The sequence below is a fragment of the Artemia sp. Qi Xiang Cuo genome, chromosome 3 (genome assembly GCF_049724085.1).
Source record: "Artemia sp. Qi Xiang Cuo chromosome 3, ASM4972408v1, whole genome shotgun sequence".
NCBI classification, from domain to species: Eukaryota; Metazoa; Arthropoda; class Branchiopoda; order Anostraca; family Artemiidae; genus Artemia; species Artemia sp. Qi Xiang Cuo.
In genome coordinates this window covers 38,043,048-38,058,398 of record NC_142796.1, presented here as the reverse complement: position 1 = coordinate 38,058,398, position 15,351 = coordinate 38,043,048, and the positions used below count along the sequence as shown (strand labels likewise).

At 36.0% G+C, this 15,351-nt stretch overlaps 1 protein-coding gene across 9 annotated transcripts in view; it reads right to left on the bottom strand.

Moving 5' to 3' along the window:
* Positions 1-15,351, bottom strand: part of kst (spectrin beta chain, non-erythrocytic 5 kst) — a 333,164-nt gene that overhangs the window by 248,747 nt on the left and 69,066 nt on the right. For all 9 annotated transcript variants that reach the window (XM_089085798.1, XM_089085799.1, XM_089085797.1 and 6 more), the window contains exons 2-3: positions 6,672-6,886; positions 2,173-2,346 (exon numbers count right to left, since the gene is read on the bottom strand). In XM_089085798.1, the coding sequence (XP_088941924.1) occupies positions 2,173-2,346; positions 6,672-6,791 (294 nt within the window). In that variant the 5' untranslated portion in view covers positions 6,792-6,886. The remainder of the gene's footprint in view (positions 1-2,172; positions 2,347-6,671; positions 6,887-15,351) is intronic.

Sequence of the window (15,351 nt, the reverse complement as noted above, 5' to 3'; positions counted from 1 at the left end):
TTACATTAGAATTTCCGTTTAAATGAGCCCTCTTCCGATATTCTAGAACCATTGGTTCGATACGATGACCCCTGGGACAAACAAAAAAAAAGCAAAACAAATAAACACGTATCCGTGATCTTTCTTCTGGGAAAAAATGCAAAATTGCACATTTTTGAAGGCGAGACCTTGAAAATCTCTACAGCAGGGTTTTCTGATACGCCGAATATTAGGGTGCAATTCTCATTAAAATTCCTTGACTTTTTAGGGGTATTTCCCCCTTTTTTTTCAAAAATCAGGCAAATTTTCTCAGGCTCTTAGATTTTGATGGGTAACGCTAAACTTAATGAAGCTTGCATATTTGGAATCAGTCTAAAAAATCCAATTCTTTTGATGAACCTATTGATCAAGGCCTTATCCAGAGGAGGGGGGATTAGAAGGTTTGAACGCCCCACCCCGAAATGTTTGTCCGACTCGTAAAAAAAACGTAACAAAAATGAATATAAACAAATGAATATAAACAAACACCCCCCCCCCCCCGAAAAAATATCTTGGATACGGCCTTGCTATAATATCATTATTGATATTATTGGTTAGTATTGAGATATTCCGTGACGTACAACGAAAACACAACTTTCTTATTCGAAGTCTCACAAATCCCGTAGTTAATGGACGGAGTACAACTAAGTTTTTACTTGATTACTTTAGTAAAATTGGTTGCTACTTTTTGCCATTACAAGAAGATTTAGAATATCCTGTACATGTTAAGTTCTTGAATCTTTGATCCTTACTTTTAAATTTCCTAATCAGGTAATTGAAGCACAATAAGTGCATCTATGTACTACTTATGCAGACAGTTTTCCACAGCTGCAAATTTTCCTTATCCTTCGCACTCTGTGAACACCTTCACTCTTTACTCCCTTCCGCGAAATATCCACATCTTTCAATGATCTCTTCCCATCCCACCCTACTTTTCGTTTGACCCCAACCGGCTTGCCAGAATTTGGCAACCTATCATCATTCATGTGTAAAGCAAGACCTGTCTTTCATTATGGCTCTATTCGGATTAAACAACCTTTTTCGTAGAGCTTGTTGTTTATATACAACCGCTCAAAACAGAACTAAGGCCATCTTTACACAACTCTGCTAGAAATCTGAAACATACATAGTTCATTTTAGTAGAGCCATGTTTGATAACTGCCATTGACAGTTATCGTGGCACGGCAGGCCATCATGGCATGACAGTTATGACATGAGGCTAACACAGCTGCATACATTCCTTTTCCTTCTCACTCTGTTCACAACTTCCCTCTTTACTCCCACCCAAGGAGTATCCACATCTTTCAATGTTCTCTTCCCATCCGACGATGTCCTGCTTTCCGTTTAACCCCCATCCGGTTGCCAAAAGAACAATATTTGGCAACTTATCATTATTCATGCGCAAAACTAGACCTTCCTTTCATTATAGCTCCATTTGGATTAAGCCACATTTTCCGTAGAGCTTTTTGTTTATATACAGCCGCTCGAACCAATATCTAACACTATCTTTGCACAATCCATTAAGAAACCTTTAACGTACAGTACAGCCACTCGCCAGAACCATATTCGATAAAGAACAATATCATAGCTTCTAGTATTCTTCTCTTAGTTCTAAGGCACATCTTCAGAGGTTTTTTTCGACAGCGAACAAACCCATTTCTTAGCTTATTATAACTTACTATACTTACAGCCCTTAATAGATCATAATAGCCAAGTAGAGACAAGCATAATAACTGAAGATGCAACAGTTTTTCATAAAAAGGTGAATCAGAGTAACGTAGAGAAATCTCCACACTCAATTACGCAGGATTTCAGTTAACATTAAAATGGCATTAATATAAAGAATAATTTTAGACAGACCATCTTTTGTCTTTGGGTCGAGTTTTGCTTTCAGTGTGAAATATGCCTCCCCTTTCCTTTAACCTTCCTTTTGATTTAAAGGAAAAAAGTGAATCATTTTAGAAAATATGAAAAGGAGTAAATAGCTCAAGTTTTCCAAGTGAACTAGGCCTAATATTAACGTCTAGGGCATAGACTCTGAAATAAAGTGCAGTAGCACTTTGATCATAAAAACAAGTTCAGGTTTGGGCATATTCATATACATGTTTGGGCACCTTACCCTATATACGTTTGTCAAGTGTTTTAAGTCCTTACCTTTGTGTGAAGAAACGCCAAACTTTTATTGACGTTTTCTACAAAGTGGACTCTCATTTTGCCATTATTTGGCCTTCCTAGTTTTTCACCACTTATGATTTCAAGCAGTTTCAAGAGTTTCCTTCCGTCGGCTAGGTCCGTGAAAAGGTTTTCTACGTGCATCGTAGGACCCACCTGAAATCAAAAGAATATCAGAAAAACGAATAATCTTCTTTTTTTTCTTTTTTTTTGGAGAGAAGAAACCACTTAAAATAGAAAAAAAAACCTGAAACAAGTGAAAGAAAGTAAATCAAGCAGTCAAAATAAAAATAGCCAATATAATCGAGAAAAAGATGTATGCGTTTCTCCGCAAATTCCCAGAGAGAACATACATTGACCCAGCGAAGCGATTACAGCCTTGATGTTCGATAGGCGTTATTCAGTGATTCATAGAAAAAACTGCTTTTCGGGCTCTTGTTTTGTTGTTGTTTTTTCGACCGAACTTTGCTTTCTCAATAGACATTAAAAGGGTAGACACAGCTTTTGGCCTTTGTAACGACGAAGTCAGCATATGAAGCACCGCAAACATGAAATCGGTGAAGATTTCTGTTCTATTTTTGACCAATAAGAAAAAAAAAACAGACATAAAAAGACACATAGAGCCTATAATAGTGCTGGCTCCCGTGGTGCGTGTCGTGGAGGAGATACATACCTGATGATATTTGGGCTTGATTGACAGTAAGATACGATAAACTTTATAATTAACAAGTTATAGTGCTGTTATAGCAAAACAAGTTATATCCTCGATAATTTCATGCTTATCACAACGGCGTAAATTTTAAATTAAACTCCAAAGTAACTACAGATGCAACATTTAGGCTTAATAAGACAGCATCAAGAATGGTAGTGGAAACTTCTTCAGAAAGAGGGGAGGCACACGAAAAGAAGGCACTCTCCCCATAAATGACATAGCCACTCAGAAAAAAAAGCTTTCAGAAAAAAAGTTATGTTTTTATAGCAGAAAACAGACTGATTTTCAAGACTCAGCCTCCAACCCCCTTCTCCATACACACAGTTTGTAGCTCTGTACTTCCGGTGGTAATCAGGTGTTCCCCCATTCACCCAAAAACACAAAAACATGCACACACAACTATTTTGGGGAGACCAGCTAACGAGGGTAAAAGAGGAAGGCGAATATATTAAAAGAGCGAAAAACAGTTATTTATATGAAAACTTTGGAACGAATTGGAAAAATTATGGGATTTTGGTAGGCCAGGGTAAATGTAAATTTCAAAAATTCCCAAAACCCTCAGCTGGAATGAATCCCTCTGTCAATGAGTCCTGTTATTAAAGGATATTTGTAACAACATGGCATCAGATTAACCTACATTATATACTTGACTTTCTGCCAGATTCATATCAAATTTTCATTACTGCTTATTCGTATCTGGAAATAATCAGAACATTGACTTGTCCTTTTGTTCCAGGCGAGTTAGCATGTTCGAAATAACAGTTGCCAATCTTGGGGCTATTATAACCCTACCAATACATACGTCTTAAAGAAGACCACAATTTTGAGGTTTATAATTTAACTAAGCTTAACATGGACACTAATGTCGTGGTTACTTCAATTAAAATAAATTAGACAAGTCTGTGTTGCAATATTGTACAACAGAGCGGACTGGGAGCAAAAATTTCGCCTAAACGATTTTGCTTTTGGAATTCAGTACGATAAATTTTTATCTTCGAACACATTGCAAAATTTCAGGTTGCCAATATTAGTGCTGTTAAAACACGACTAACACAACGTCTAGCTTCGTAATTTAGATATAGATTAGTATGGAAAGAGATCGTGGTTAGTTCGGTCCGGTCCGGTCAAAATAAATAATACAAGTAATTGGCGTAATAATGTATATTGAGGAGCAGTTCGGGGTGTAAAAATCACTCTATGACCGTAATCTCTCTTTGCATTTTTTAAAGTCAATACATCAATGTTGCATTATTCTGACCACTTTCTTAAACCTTAAGAGGGGGGGGGGGGTATTTAACTATGCAGATAGAAAAGCTTTATTAAAGGTACTATTTTTGTACAGTAAAAAAAAGAAGAAAAAAAAAGAGATTTTCCCCACAGGGTTATTGACAATGACGATCCCAATGGTAAAAGTTTCATTTCGATCCGACACCATTTGCTAGTGTTTTCAGGCTATTTTTCGAAATTCCCATAAACTTGTTTTCGCAATAAACTTTCACCATTAAGATTAATCGAAATCCCTGTTGTCATTCCTGAATCAGCTTCAAATGGGAATTTTTTCGCACTTGCCAGTTTTTTCAGTGTTTTTAAATTTTCGGTGACTGTAGGCCAAACTTCGTTCTTCATTGATATCATTCTAGAAAAATTTTTTCAACATATATATCACACAGCAAACAACCTTTGGCTTTTTCATAGCAAAAACATAGTAAAGAACATACCACGTTGTCATGGCTTGCACGTTGTACCCAAGCCACCCTTCAAAAAGAACTTTTTTTTTCTAATTACCAACTGGTGTCTAAAATTTTCATCCTTTTATATTGGCACATGACATCATTTTAAATGACACCACATAAAGAAAGAAAAACGAGCAAAAATGGGGTTTTTATAGGCCAAATGAAGATACTGAAAAAACAAAGCGAATATTTCGAGAGGACAAACGCCTCTCTTCTTCAGCGCGAAACGAAACGATGTATCAATAAAAGCTAAAAACTTAGAAGAATTAAAACCAACTGCCTATCAACAATAAAAGCGAGTTATTCGCCAATATCCGCGATTTGCACAAAATCCAAAAAAACATGAACTGCCATCGACGGAGTTGTTCGCTAGTATCCGTCGATGGCAGTTCATGTGTTTTTGGATTTTGTGCAAATCGCGGATATTGGCGAATAACTCGTTTCTATTGTTTTAAGGCAGTTTGTTTTAATTCCTTTAATTTTTTAGCTTTTATTGATCCATCTTTTTATTTCGCGCCGAAAAAGAGAATAGTTTGTCATTTATAAACAGTCGCTTTGTTTTTTCAGGATATTAATATTTTCTATAAAAACATCGATTTTGCTCAGTTTTATTTCTTTATTTGATGTCAGGCCCATGTGGTTTAATAAATTATCTTAGATGACACCACATTACTTTTATATATCATGATTTAATTTTAGTGTCGAAAATATGGCGTGTATTTTCTTGTCAAAAATTGTATTTTAATACAATTTTATTTTTTGTCAATTAAAAAAGGCACTAGATATTAAAACTTCCCTTCAAATAAGCCCTTAAACTGCTCTATGTTGTTCCAGTGCCCCACTAGCGGCGAAGGAAGAATAAAAAGATAAAAAAAGTGGGCACATCAGTGCTTCCCATGCAAAAAGTCATTTTCCTTGCTGTTCAAGATAGGGCTGTAACTTTCCTATATGAGGGGTTTCGACAATGGTGATTCCAATGGTGCAGTTATAATTTAGATCCGACGCCATTTTCGAGGGTTTTCAGGTTATCTATTGAATTTCCCATGAATTTGTTTTCGCAATAAACTTTTACCGTTAAAACAAGATTAATCGAAATTATTGTTAACATTCCTGATTTAGCTTCAAATGGCAATATTTTCTCACTTGACAATTGTTTTTCAAAAAGGGTTTTCAAATTGTATGGTTGGTACTAGTGCGCTATATGGTCGTTTTACAAGGAAGCCAGTCACGAAAAACCCACCAGACGGGTTAAATGCAAGAAACCACTATACAGAAATGCAATGCAAAGCGTGTTATTCACTGCGTTTACGATATTTAAACTGTTGTTTTTTTGGGGTTTATGGGGGGAAGGTACCCATGTTCGGTTAGGTTACGTATTTAATATATGCTATGCTTTACCCCCCACCCCCACCCCCCTAAAGTGCAAATATATAGCCCAAATTTGATTATAAACTATTATATAATCATCCTATTATATTTTATTTAATTAGCATTAACCAAACTTGACTTTTTAGAAGTGACCATATAATGCACCAGTACCGTATGGTTACTATGGGCCGTCGTCCCTTCTTTACTAGGTTGCCTTTACTGGGGCAACCATGACCAAATAAGTACATACCGATTAGTGTTATTCACGAGAATAATATTGCTGTAGCTAATGTAGGAAGGGAGGATTCGGTGTGGAATCAGGACTTAAATAGGGTTGCGTTTTGTTCCCATTTACATGGATTATTTCGATTGATTTTATCATAAGGAACGTCTGGGTGAGAGGACGTCATAAAGAAAGATTTAAAGGAAATGGGAACTTCGTGGGAGGGTGTAGAAAGGGAGGCTTTGAATAAATTGGGACGGAGGAGAAGCGTGCGTAGCTGTGTTGGCTTCAGGCGGCTTAGTGCTGCGGTGAGTTGTTAGTAGTAGTAGTAAGGAACACAACAAAGGCTATGAGAGGATACGGTATCAAACGTGAAGGTAAAACCGAGGAGACAGGAGTGAAAGAGAGGGACATAAAATAACTGCGTAAATATTGAAGATTTTACCTTATCAAGGAAGGAATTAACCCATTTTGTGAATGTCTTCTTCTGTATTTTCAAACGTTCTTGTTGCAGAAACCGAATCCTTCCTTGCTCGAAATCTTTTAGATCGTCTTTAGTAGACATAATTAGAAATTCCTTACACAGATAATCACATAAAATATAATTCTTGTTTATCACCACACTTTTATCACATCACCAAAACCTTATTCCCAGGATCACTGAAAATAAAATAAGAGTAAATAAATATAATGCAACAGACACATTTATCAGATCTTAAAAAACACACGGAACAGTTTGAGAAATTTGGAGCTCCAATGACTCCTAATACGTAAACGTATTATGTTTAAAGCTACTTACCAAAAATTATTAGCATAAGAAAATTTGCAGAATTTTAGATAGAGGGGGAGGCATACTAAACAAGAAGCAGGGATCCCTTGTTTATTTTCTTCTGGGGTAATCGCATCGAGTAAGCGGTCGTAGAATGTCGATAAAGGGTTCATTAGGATGGAAACAAATAATTTCTTTCGCATGAAAGTAAAGAGCAGTCTTAGGCTTTGGAACGAATAGAAATGATTCTAACCATCTCAATACCCCCCCCACTTTTAAGCTAAGTTTCAGCATATTGCAGACATTGAACGTACTCTTAATAGAGGGCGGTGAAATATAACATAAAGACCGGCGGCTTAGTGAGGCACCAGCCCATATCCTACATGTGATAGTCTCTGTTCATCTTAGGTCTTGAAGTCACTGTTTACTTTCACGTGAAGCCCGTTTTTTATCACAATATATGATGACCTGAGCTCCTATCAAAGTTTTTGCTTGTTAAATTACAAAGAAATCTGATTACATTTCTTAATATGTATATACCAGTTCATCGCTCAGTTAAATTATCGCTCAGGATCGCTCAGTTAAATTATAAAAGAAATGATCAACTTAGTATTTTTTCAGGTACCAAAATTAGTTTCTGAAATCAAAATGAACCCTCTAAAAAATCTGCACCTGAAATATTAAAATACACGAGCAGCTAAAACAACCACAGCCATCCGTTGAATTGAAATATAGAATTAGAATTGTCTATAGCATTGACGCCACAATGGTTACTATAGCAGCGTAGACCGAAATTAAAAAGCTTAGACAGCTTTAGGAAAGAAACCTTAAAAGAGCTCTACTACAACTTGGAAGAGAAGTGCAGTGGACCTGGCAAAAATCGACGAAGGTTGTAGTCCATTATAAATTCATGTGTCTATGCGAAAGAACAAACCAACCAGTAAAATTTACTAATAGTCAACAACGAAAAATACCACAAGATAGGTAAGCCTATAAACCAGTATACACGAGTCCAAGGATCATAAATAATTCAAATTAGAACCCTTATCAGCAATCAATCATTCAATCTTGGAATTTGATAGATTCCGAACAACAAATATAGCAAAAAATTTTAACGAGGAAACCTAAAAGGCAATCATCCCACCCGCATCCCACGCAGGTGGAAACATTAGCTAAAAAACGTGATACTGATCATAAGACTAGATTTAAAAAAAAACAAGATTTAAAGAAAGAAATTTAAATTTAAAACGAACAGAAATAATCATGTTTATGAGGGGAGCTTTCCCCTCTATCATGGTTTTAACTACTAATGCCGCTCTTTCCTTTCATTAAAAAAAAACTTGTTTTTGTATCCCTTATTCAGAAGATCCAGTTCAACACTATATTAAAAAAAACAAGAATTTAAAGAAAGATATTGAAACTTAAAACGAACAAAAATAATCATGTTTATAAGGGGAGCTTTCCCCCTTCTCAACTTACCGTTCTTTATGCTAAAAGCTTGACCAGTGTTCACTCAAAGCAGTGTAGAGTGCAACAAATAGAGTCATTGTGGAATTAAAATTTATTTATTTAGTGTCTTTCTTTCGGAACATCCAAACTTAAAACTTTATTGACAAATGCGAATCCACAGGCCCTTCCATTATCAATGGGTTGTGAAAAATAAAACTTTTGGTCACATCGCTCTTGTGGTAGAGCATTCGCTCTTGAAGTGTTCGAAGTAGAGTCAAACTTTGGTGCAGAGAGCGTGGGAGGGAAGGTGGCAACCCCACTCATTTAAAAAAAAATTATAATGGTTTTAACTTCTAATGCCGCTCTTTCATTCATTAAAAAAACTTGTTTTTTAATCCCATGTTCAGAGGATCTAGTTCAAGACTAGATTAAAAAAAAAACACAAGAATTTAAAGAAAGATATTGAAACTTAAAACGAACAAAAATAATCATGTTTATGAGGGGAGCTTTTCCCCCTCTCAAGCGACCGCTATTTATGCTAAAGTTTGACTAGTGTTCACTGAAAGCAGTTTAGAGTGCAGCAAATAGAGTCATTGGGGAATTAAAATTGTTTTATTTAGTGTCTTTCTTTCGGAACATCCAAACTTAAAACTTTACTGACAAATGCGAATCCAAAAGCCCTTCCATTATCAATGGGTTATGAAAAATAAAACTTTTGGTTACACCGCTCTTGTGGTAGAGCATTCGCTCTTGAAGTGTTCGAAGAAAAGTCAAACTTCGGTGCAGAGAGCGTAGGAAGGAAGGTGCCAACCCCGCTCATTTAAAAAAAAATATTTACAATGGTTTTAATTTCTAATGCCGCTCTTTCCTTTCATTAAAAACGTGTTTTTTAATCTCATGTTCAGGGTTTTTCTACATATTGTAGTAAGGCTCCGGTACTTATGTATTATACGAGAAACACTCGAAAATTTGAATCGCGTAGATCAGATGGGACAATAACTGGTTAGTTTGCAATGCATAGTGATAGAATATAGTATCTCACCATTGATGTTCAAATTAAGATTTGGGATTTGCCAAGGACCAAAGAACAGGCAATTATATGTTTCCAGGATAAGAGTTTTTCCCAGAAACCAGCGTATCTGCCCAAAAAAGTAGAGAGAATGTGGGGTTCCGCAAAGTGTATTAATAAACGGCACCGAGGTATATCCCGCCATCATCTAAAATCATATTTAGCAGAGTACATGTGGCGGGCAGTAGTAAAGGCAGCAACGCGATGCTTTTCATAATTCGCTATTGTAGTTTCCATAATTTTGTTTCTAAAGTATTATATTTTCTTCATATTTTGGTTATTTCATTAGAATTAACCTAACTTTACTTCTTGGGTGGGGTCGGGATATTTAACAAATATCTTTAAAAGTTGTTTTTAAGAATGGGGAATAGGGGGAAAGGAGCCTTACTACAATGGTACTTTTATATTATACGAGAAACACTCGAGAACTGAAGTTTGATTAATGCTAATGAAATCAAACAAAATATTATGAAAATATAATACTTTTTTCGCAAAATTATGAAAACTACAACTTAGAATTATGTGCCCAGAACGCAGAAATGTCCTTAAGAATCGCGTTGAAATAAATTCTGCCTTTACTGCTGCCCGCCACATGTACTCTGCGTTAGGTATTTAAAAAATATAATTGTTTTTACTTTTATAACTTGAACAAATCAAATAATATTATTATTTTGATTACTATATATCAATATATGTATATTAAAGAGACAATGCACATTCATTTGTGTTTTTTTCAGTACAGAGCAAATTATGTTCTGGCCTTGGGAAAGCATAGGGGTTTTGAGCCCCACTCATGTTAATTTCTGCTCGTTTTGAGTTTGACTCGGTTTTTTTATTGTAATTTCTGTTCGTTTTGGGTTTCATTTATTTATCGATGCTGATTTGTGGTATTTTCACGCTTGATAGATTATTTGATTTGATTTTTGCTCATTAATGGTTAAATGGAGTTCTTTATTTTTCTCTGAAAAACTTATTTTGTGGAAAAAGTTTTTTTTAATTAATTTATGTTCGTTTTATATTGACATAGTCTTTTCAGGGAAATAGAAAATAATTCTTTAAATCGATACGTTTTTTAAGACTTTATAGTTTGGCCTGCTATTTGTATGCTGGAGAAAACTTTTCAGCAATTTTTAACAACATACACCCTTTTTAAAATCTGAACACAAATAGCAGTGTTTAATTTAGTTTCATACCTCCTCTAGTTGACCTGAAATAGAAAACTTGATACCATTCGCAAAAAAAAAATCTGTTTACTTTATTTGATAGCTTGGATATACTTACGCTATTTTGATTTGGTTAAATTTTAAGAGCAGAAGTAGCCCGAAAGTTTGAACATAATACCCTCAGTCGTTCTTGGGATACTGCTGAGATGCCTTATTGGGAATTAGCATTAATACAGTGCATTTTGATTTAATCTTAAGGCAACATTTAATTTTTAAACATAATGGGCAAATGGGAGGTTGGTGTCATCCTCAAAGACCAAATTTCCAGAACTTTCAACTATGTTGAAGAAAATTGCGATATCAAAATTTTGATTGGATGTGTTTGGGGAAATGGTGGACGTCAGAGGGGGATTAGTTGCCCGCCAATCACCCCGACTATTAAAACCAATAGACCTTTCAATTTCCAATCGAATGATCCCTCTTTGAAGTTTCTACGACAGTGCTATCTATAAAAACCTTATATGCCCCTAGGTATAACTTACAACCCTTGCCCTTAGGGCTCTAGAGGGGGTTATCATCCTAAAAGACGTAATTTTTAGACCTTTCAACTACGTTGAGCAAAAGGGCTTTCTCAAAATTTGGATCGGAAAGGTTTGGAGAAATAGTGGACGTTAGAGGCGGGTTACTCACTATCCAATCACTTTTGACTATTAAAAAGGGCACTAGCAGTTTCAATTTCCAATCGAATGATTCCTTTTTGAAGTTTCTACGACAACGCTTTCTATAAAAAAAAAAGCACTTATATGCCCCCAGGGCATAACTTACAATCCTTGCCCTGAGGGCTGTGGGGGGAGTGTCATACTCAAAAACATAATTTCCAGACGTTTTAGCTACGTCGAACAAAATGGCTATCTCAAAATTTTGATTGGATGTGTTTGGAGAAATGGTGGGTATGAGAGGGGTATTAGTTATCCTCCAATTACTTTCTAGTACTAAAAAGGGCACAAACCCTTCTAATTTCAATCGAATGAGTCCTTTTTAGAGTTTCTAGAATTTCACTATCTATAAAAACCTTATAAGCCCCCAGGGCATAACTTACAACCATTGCCCCGAGGGCTCTGAGGGGGTTATAATCCTCAAAGTCCTAATTTCTAAAACTTTTAAATACGTCGAACAAAATGGTTCTCTCAAAATTTTGATTGGATGTGTTTGGGGAAATGGTGGGTGTGAGAGGGGTGTTAGTTTTCCTCCAATTTCTTTCGACTATTAAAAAGGGTACAAGCCCTTTGAATTTCCAATCGAATGAGCCCTTTTTCAAGTTTCTACGACAAAACTTTCAATAAAAACCTTATACGCCCCCAAGGAATAACACAACCCTTACCCTGAAGGCCGTGGGGGGAGTGTCTTCCTCTTAGATATAATTTGCGGACCTTTCAACTACTTTGAACAAAATGGCTATCTCAAAATTTTGATTGGACGTGTTTGGGGGAAAGGTGGGCATGAGAGGGGGGTTAGTTGCTCTCCAATCACTTTCGACTATTAAATAGGGCACTAGCCATTTCAATTTCCAATCAAATGAGCCCTTTTTGAAGTTTCTACGACGACGCCTTCTATACAAAACTTATATGCCCCAGGGTATAACTTACAACCCTTGCCCTGAGGGCTGTGGGGAGGGGAGGGGGTTGTCATCCTCAAAGATCTAATTTCCAGAACTTTCAACTGCGTTGATGATAATGACTATCTCAAAATTTTAATTGTATGTGTTTGGGGAACAGGTGGGCGTGATAGGGAGGTTAGTTACCCTCCAATAACTTTAGACTATTAAAAAAGGCACTAGTCCTTGAATTTGCAATCGAATGAGCCCTTTTTGAAGTTTCTACGGCAGTTTTCTATAAAAAAAAAACCTTATATGTCCCCAGGGCATAAGTTACAACCCTTGCCCTGAGGGCTGTGGGTGAGTGTCCTCCTCAAAAACATAATTTCTATGTGGAAATCAACTACGCTGAACAAAATGGCTATCCTCTTAGATATAATTTCCGGACCTTGATATCTCGAAATTTTGATTGGGTGTGTTTGGGGAAATGGTGGGCGTGGATGGGGTGTTAGTTGCCTTCCAATCACTTTCGCGTTTAAAAAGGGCACAAACCACTTTAATTTTAAATCGAATGAGCCCTCTGTGAAGTTTTTCCGACAAATCCTTTGGTAAGAAGTGTCCTGGTCTAAGACCAAGAACCAAAAATAAATAATACATTGTGCCCACATCGTTGTTTACTTAGGCAGCGCTATTGCGCTGCCTATGATACTTTATATCTTTCTGTTGTAACGGAGCAATCCCCCACAGAACACATACTACCGGCTTAGTCCACAAACATCTCTTAGAATGATTAAATGAAAAAAACAAGTTTTTTAAACTGAAAGTAAGGAGCGACATTAAAACTTAAAACGAACAGAACTTATTCCGTATATGAAAGGGACTGTCCCCTCCTCAACGCCTCGCTCTTTACGCTAAAGTTTTTTATTGTTTTAAAAAATAAAGTTGTGAGCCAGAGTCAAACTTTAGCGTAAAGATCGAGGCGTTGGGGCGGGGACAGCACCTTTCATATACGGAATAATTTCAGTTCGTTTTGAGTTTTAATGTCGCTCCTTACTTTCAGTTTAAAAAACTTGTTTTTTTTTATTTAATTTTTGAACGTTTTTGAATAAATGCAGGTTTTGATCTTGGCTCACCGTACATGAATAATTAAAAAAAAATTAATATTAATTTACTTTTATTTAGTTAAATGGCTTTCTCGAAACTTGTTTAATTTTATTTACGAACGTTTTTATTAGTAATAAATATACGTATATGAAAGGGACTGTCCCTCCTCAACGCCTCGCTCTTTACGCTAAAGTGTTTTATTGTTTTAAAAAATAGAGTTGTTAGAAAGAGTCTAACTTTAGCGTAAAGAGCGAGGCGTTGAGGAGGGGACAGTCCCTTTCATATACGGAATAATTTCTGTTCGTTTTAAGTTTTAATGTCGCTCCTTACTTTCAGTTAAAAAACTTGTTTTTACTTAATTTTTAAACGTTTTTAAATAAATGCAGGTTTTGATCTTGGCTCACCGTACATGAATAATTAAAACAGAATTGTCATATTAATTTACTTTTATTTTAGTTAAATGGCTTTCTCGAAACTTGTTTAATTTTATTTACGAACGTTTTTATTAGTAATAAATGTGCGTAACTTACGAATTAACTTACGTAACGAACTTCTATATTCATATAATTTTTAATTGTTTATTAGGGGGTTCGCCCCCTAGTCAATACCTTGCTCTTTAAGCGAAAGTTCGAATTTTGTTCCAATTCTTTAAAAATGACCGCTTAATCACAAAGGCCGTTAATTAGAATAAATAGCTCTTATGAAAGTACTAAAAAATCTTTGGCTTAAAGAGCGAGGTACTGACTAGGGGGTGAACCCAATCATATATGTAATATTTTCTGTTCGTTTGAAGTTTCGATGTTGCTGCTATTGAAGTTGAAATACTTGTTTTTTTATATTAAATTTCTGATCTTTTTTTAAATAATGCTGGGAAGTCCGGCGTCCCCTTCATAGCAATGTCCCTTCCCCCATGAAAACTTCCTTCATGGAAAGATCCTCCCACATAACCCCTGACCCCCCCCCCCCTCCCCCACAACCAGGAAAAATCTCCCCTGAAAACGTCTGTATACTTCCAAATAACCAATACTATATGTTAACATTGGGTAAAATTCATAACTTTCAGCCCTCCCCCCGGGGATTTCGGGGGATTAAGTCATCCTAAAAGACATACTTATTATATTTTCGAACATGCTGAACAAAATGGCTATCTCAAAATTTTGATCAGGTGACTTTGGGAAAAAAATGAACGTGGGAGGGGGCCTAGTTGCCTTCCATTTTTTTTGGTCACTTAAAAGGGCACTAGAACTTTTAATTTCCATTCCAATGAGCCCTCCCACGATATTCTAGGACAAGTGGGTCGATACGATCCCCCCTGGGAAAAAAAAAACAAAAAAACAAACAAACAAATAAACATGCACCCGTGATCTTTCTTCTGGCAAAAAAATTCAAAATTACAAATTTTTGTAGATGGGAGCTTGAAACCTCTACAGTAGGGTTCTCTCATACGCTGAATACGATGGTGTGATTTTCACTAAGGTTCTATAATTTTTAGAGGATCTTTCCTCCTTTTTTTCAAAAATCAGCCAAATTTTCTCAGGTGCCTAACTTTTGGTGGGTAGAATTAAAACTTGATGAAACTTATATATTTGAAATCAGCATAAAAATTTGATTCTTTTGATGTATCTATTTGTATCAAATTACCGTTTTCTAGAGTTTCGGTTACCATTGAGCCGGGTCGCTCCTTACTTACTGTTCGTTACCACGAACTGTTTGAAAGGAGATTAGGAGATCTCGCCACCATCGATATTCCTGAGGGACCTTCACTAAATATTTGAATGTGTGAGCCCAAAATTAGCTTTTTGAGCATTCAGGTACACCCCAGCCAGAGAGGTCAATTAAACCACAAACATAAGAGTTGGTGCTTAACCATACACAAAAGTCAAATAGTACATGTATTAGACAAGCTAATAGCGATGATAGACTAAAGGAATATCGATAATTAAATTCTCATTCGCAATAAAATTTTACGAGGGTCAT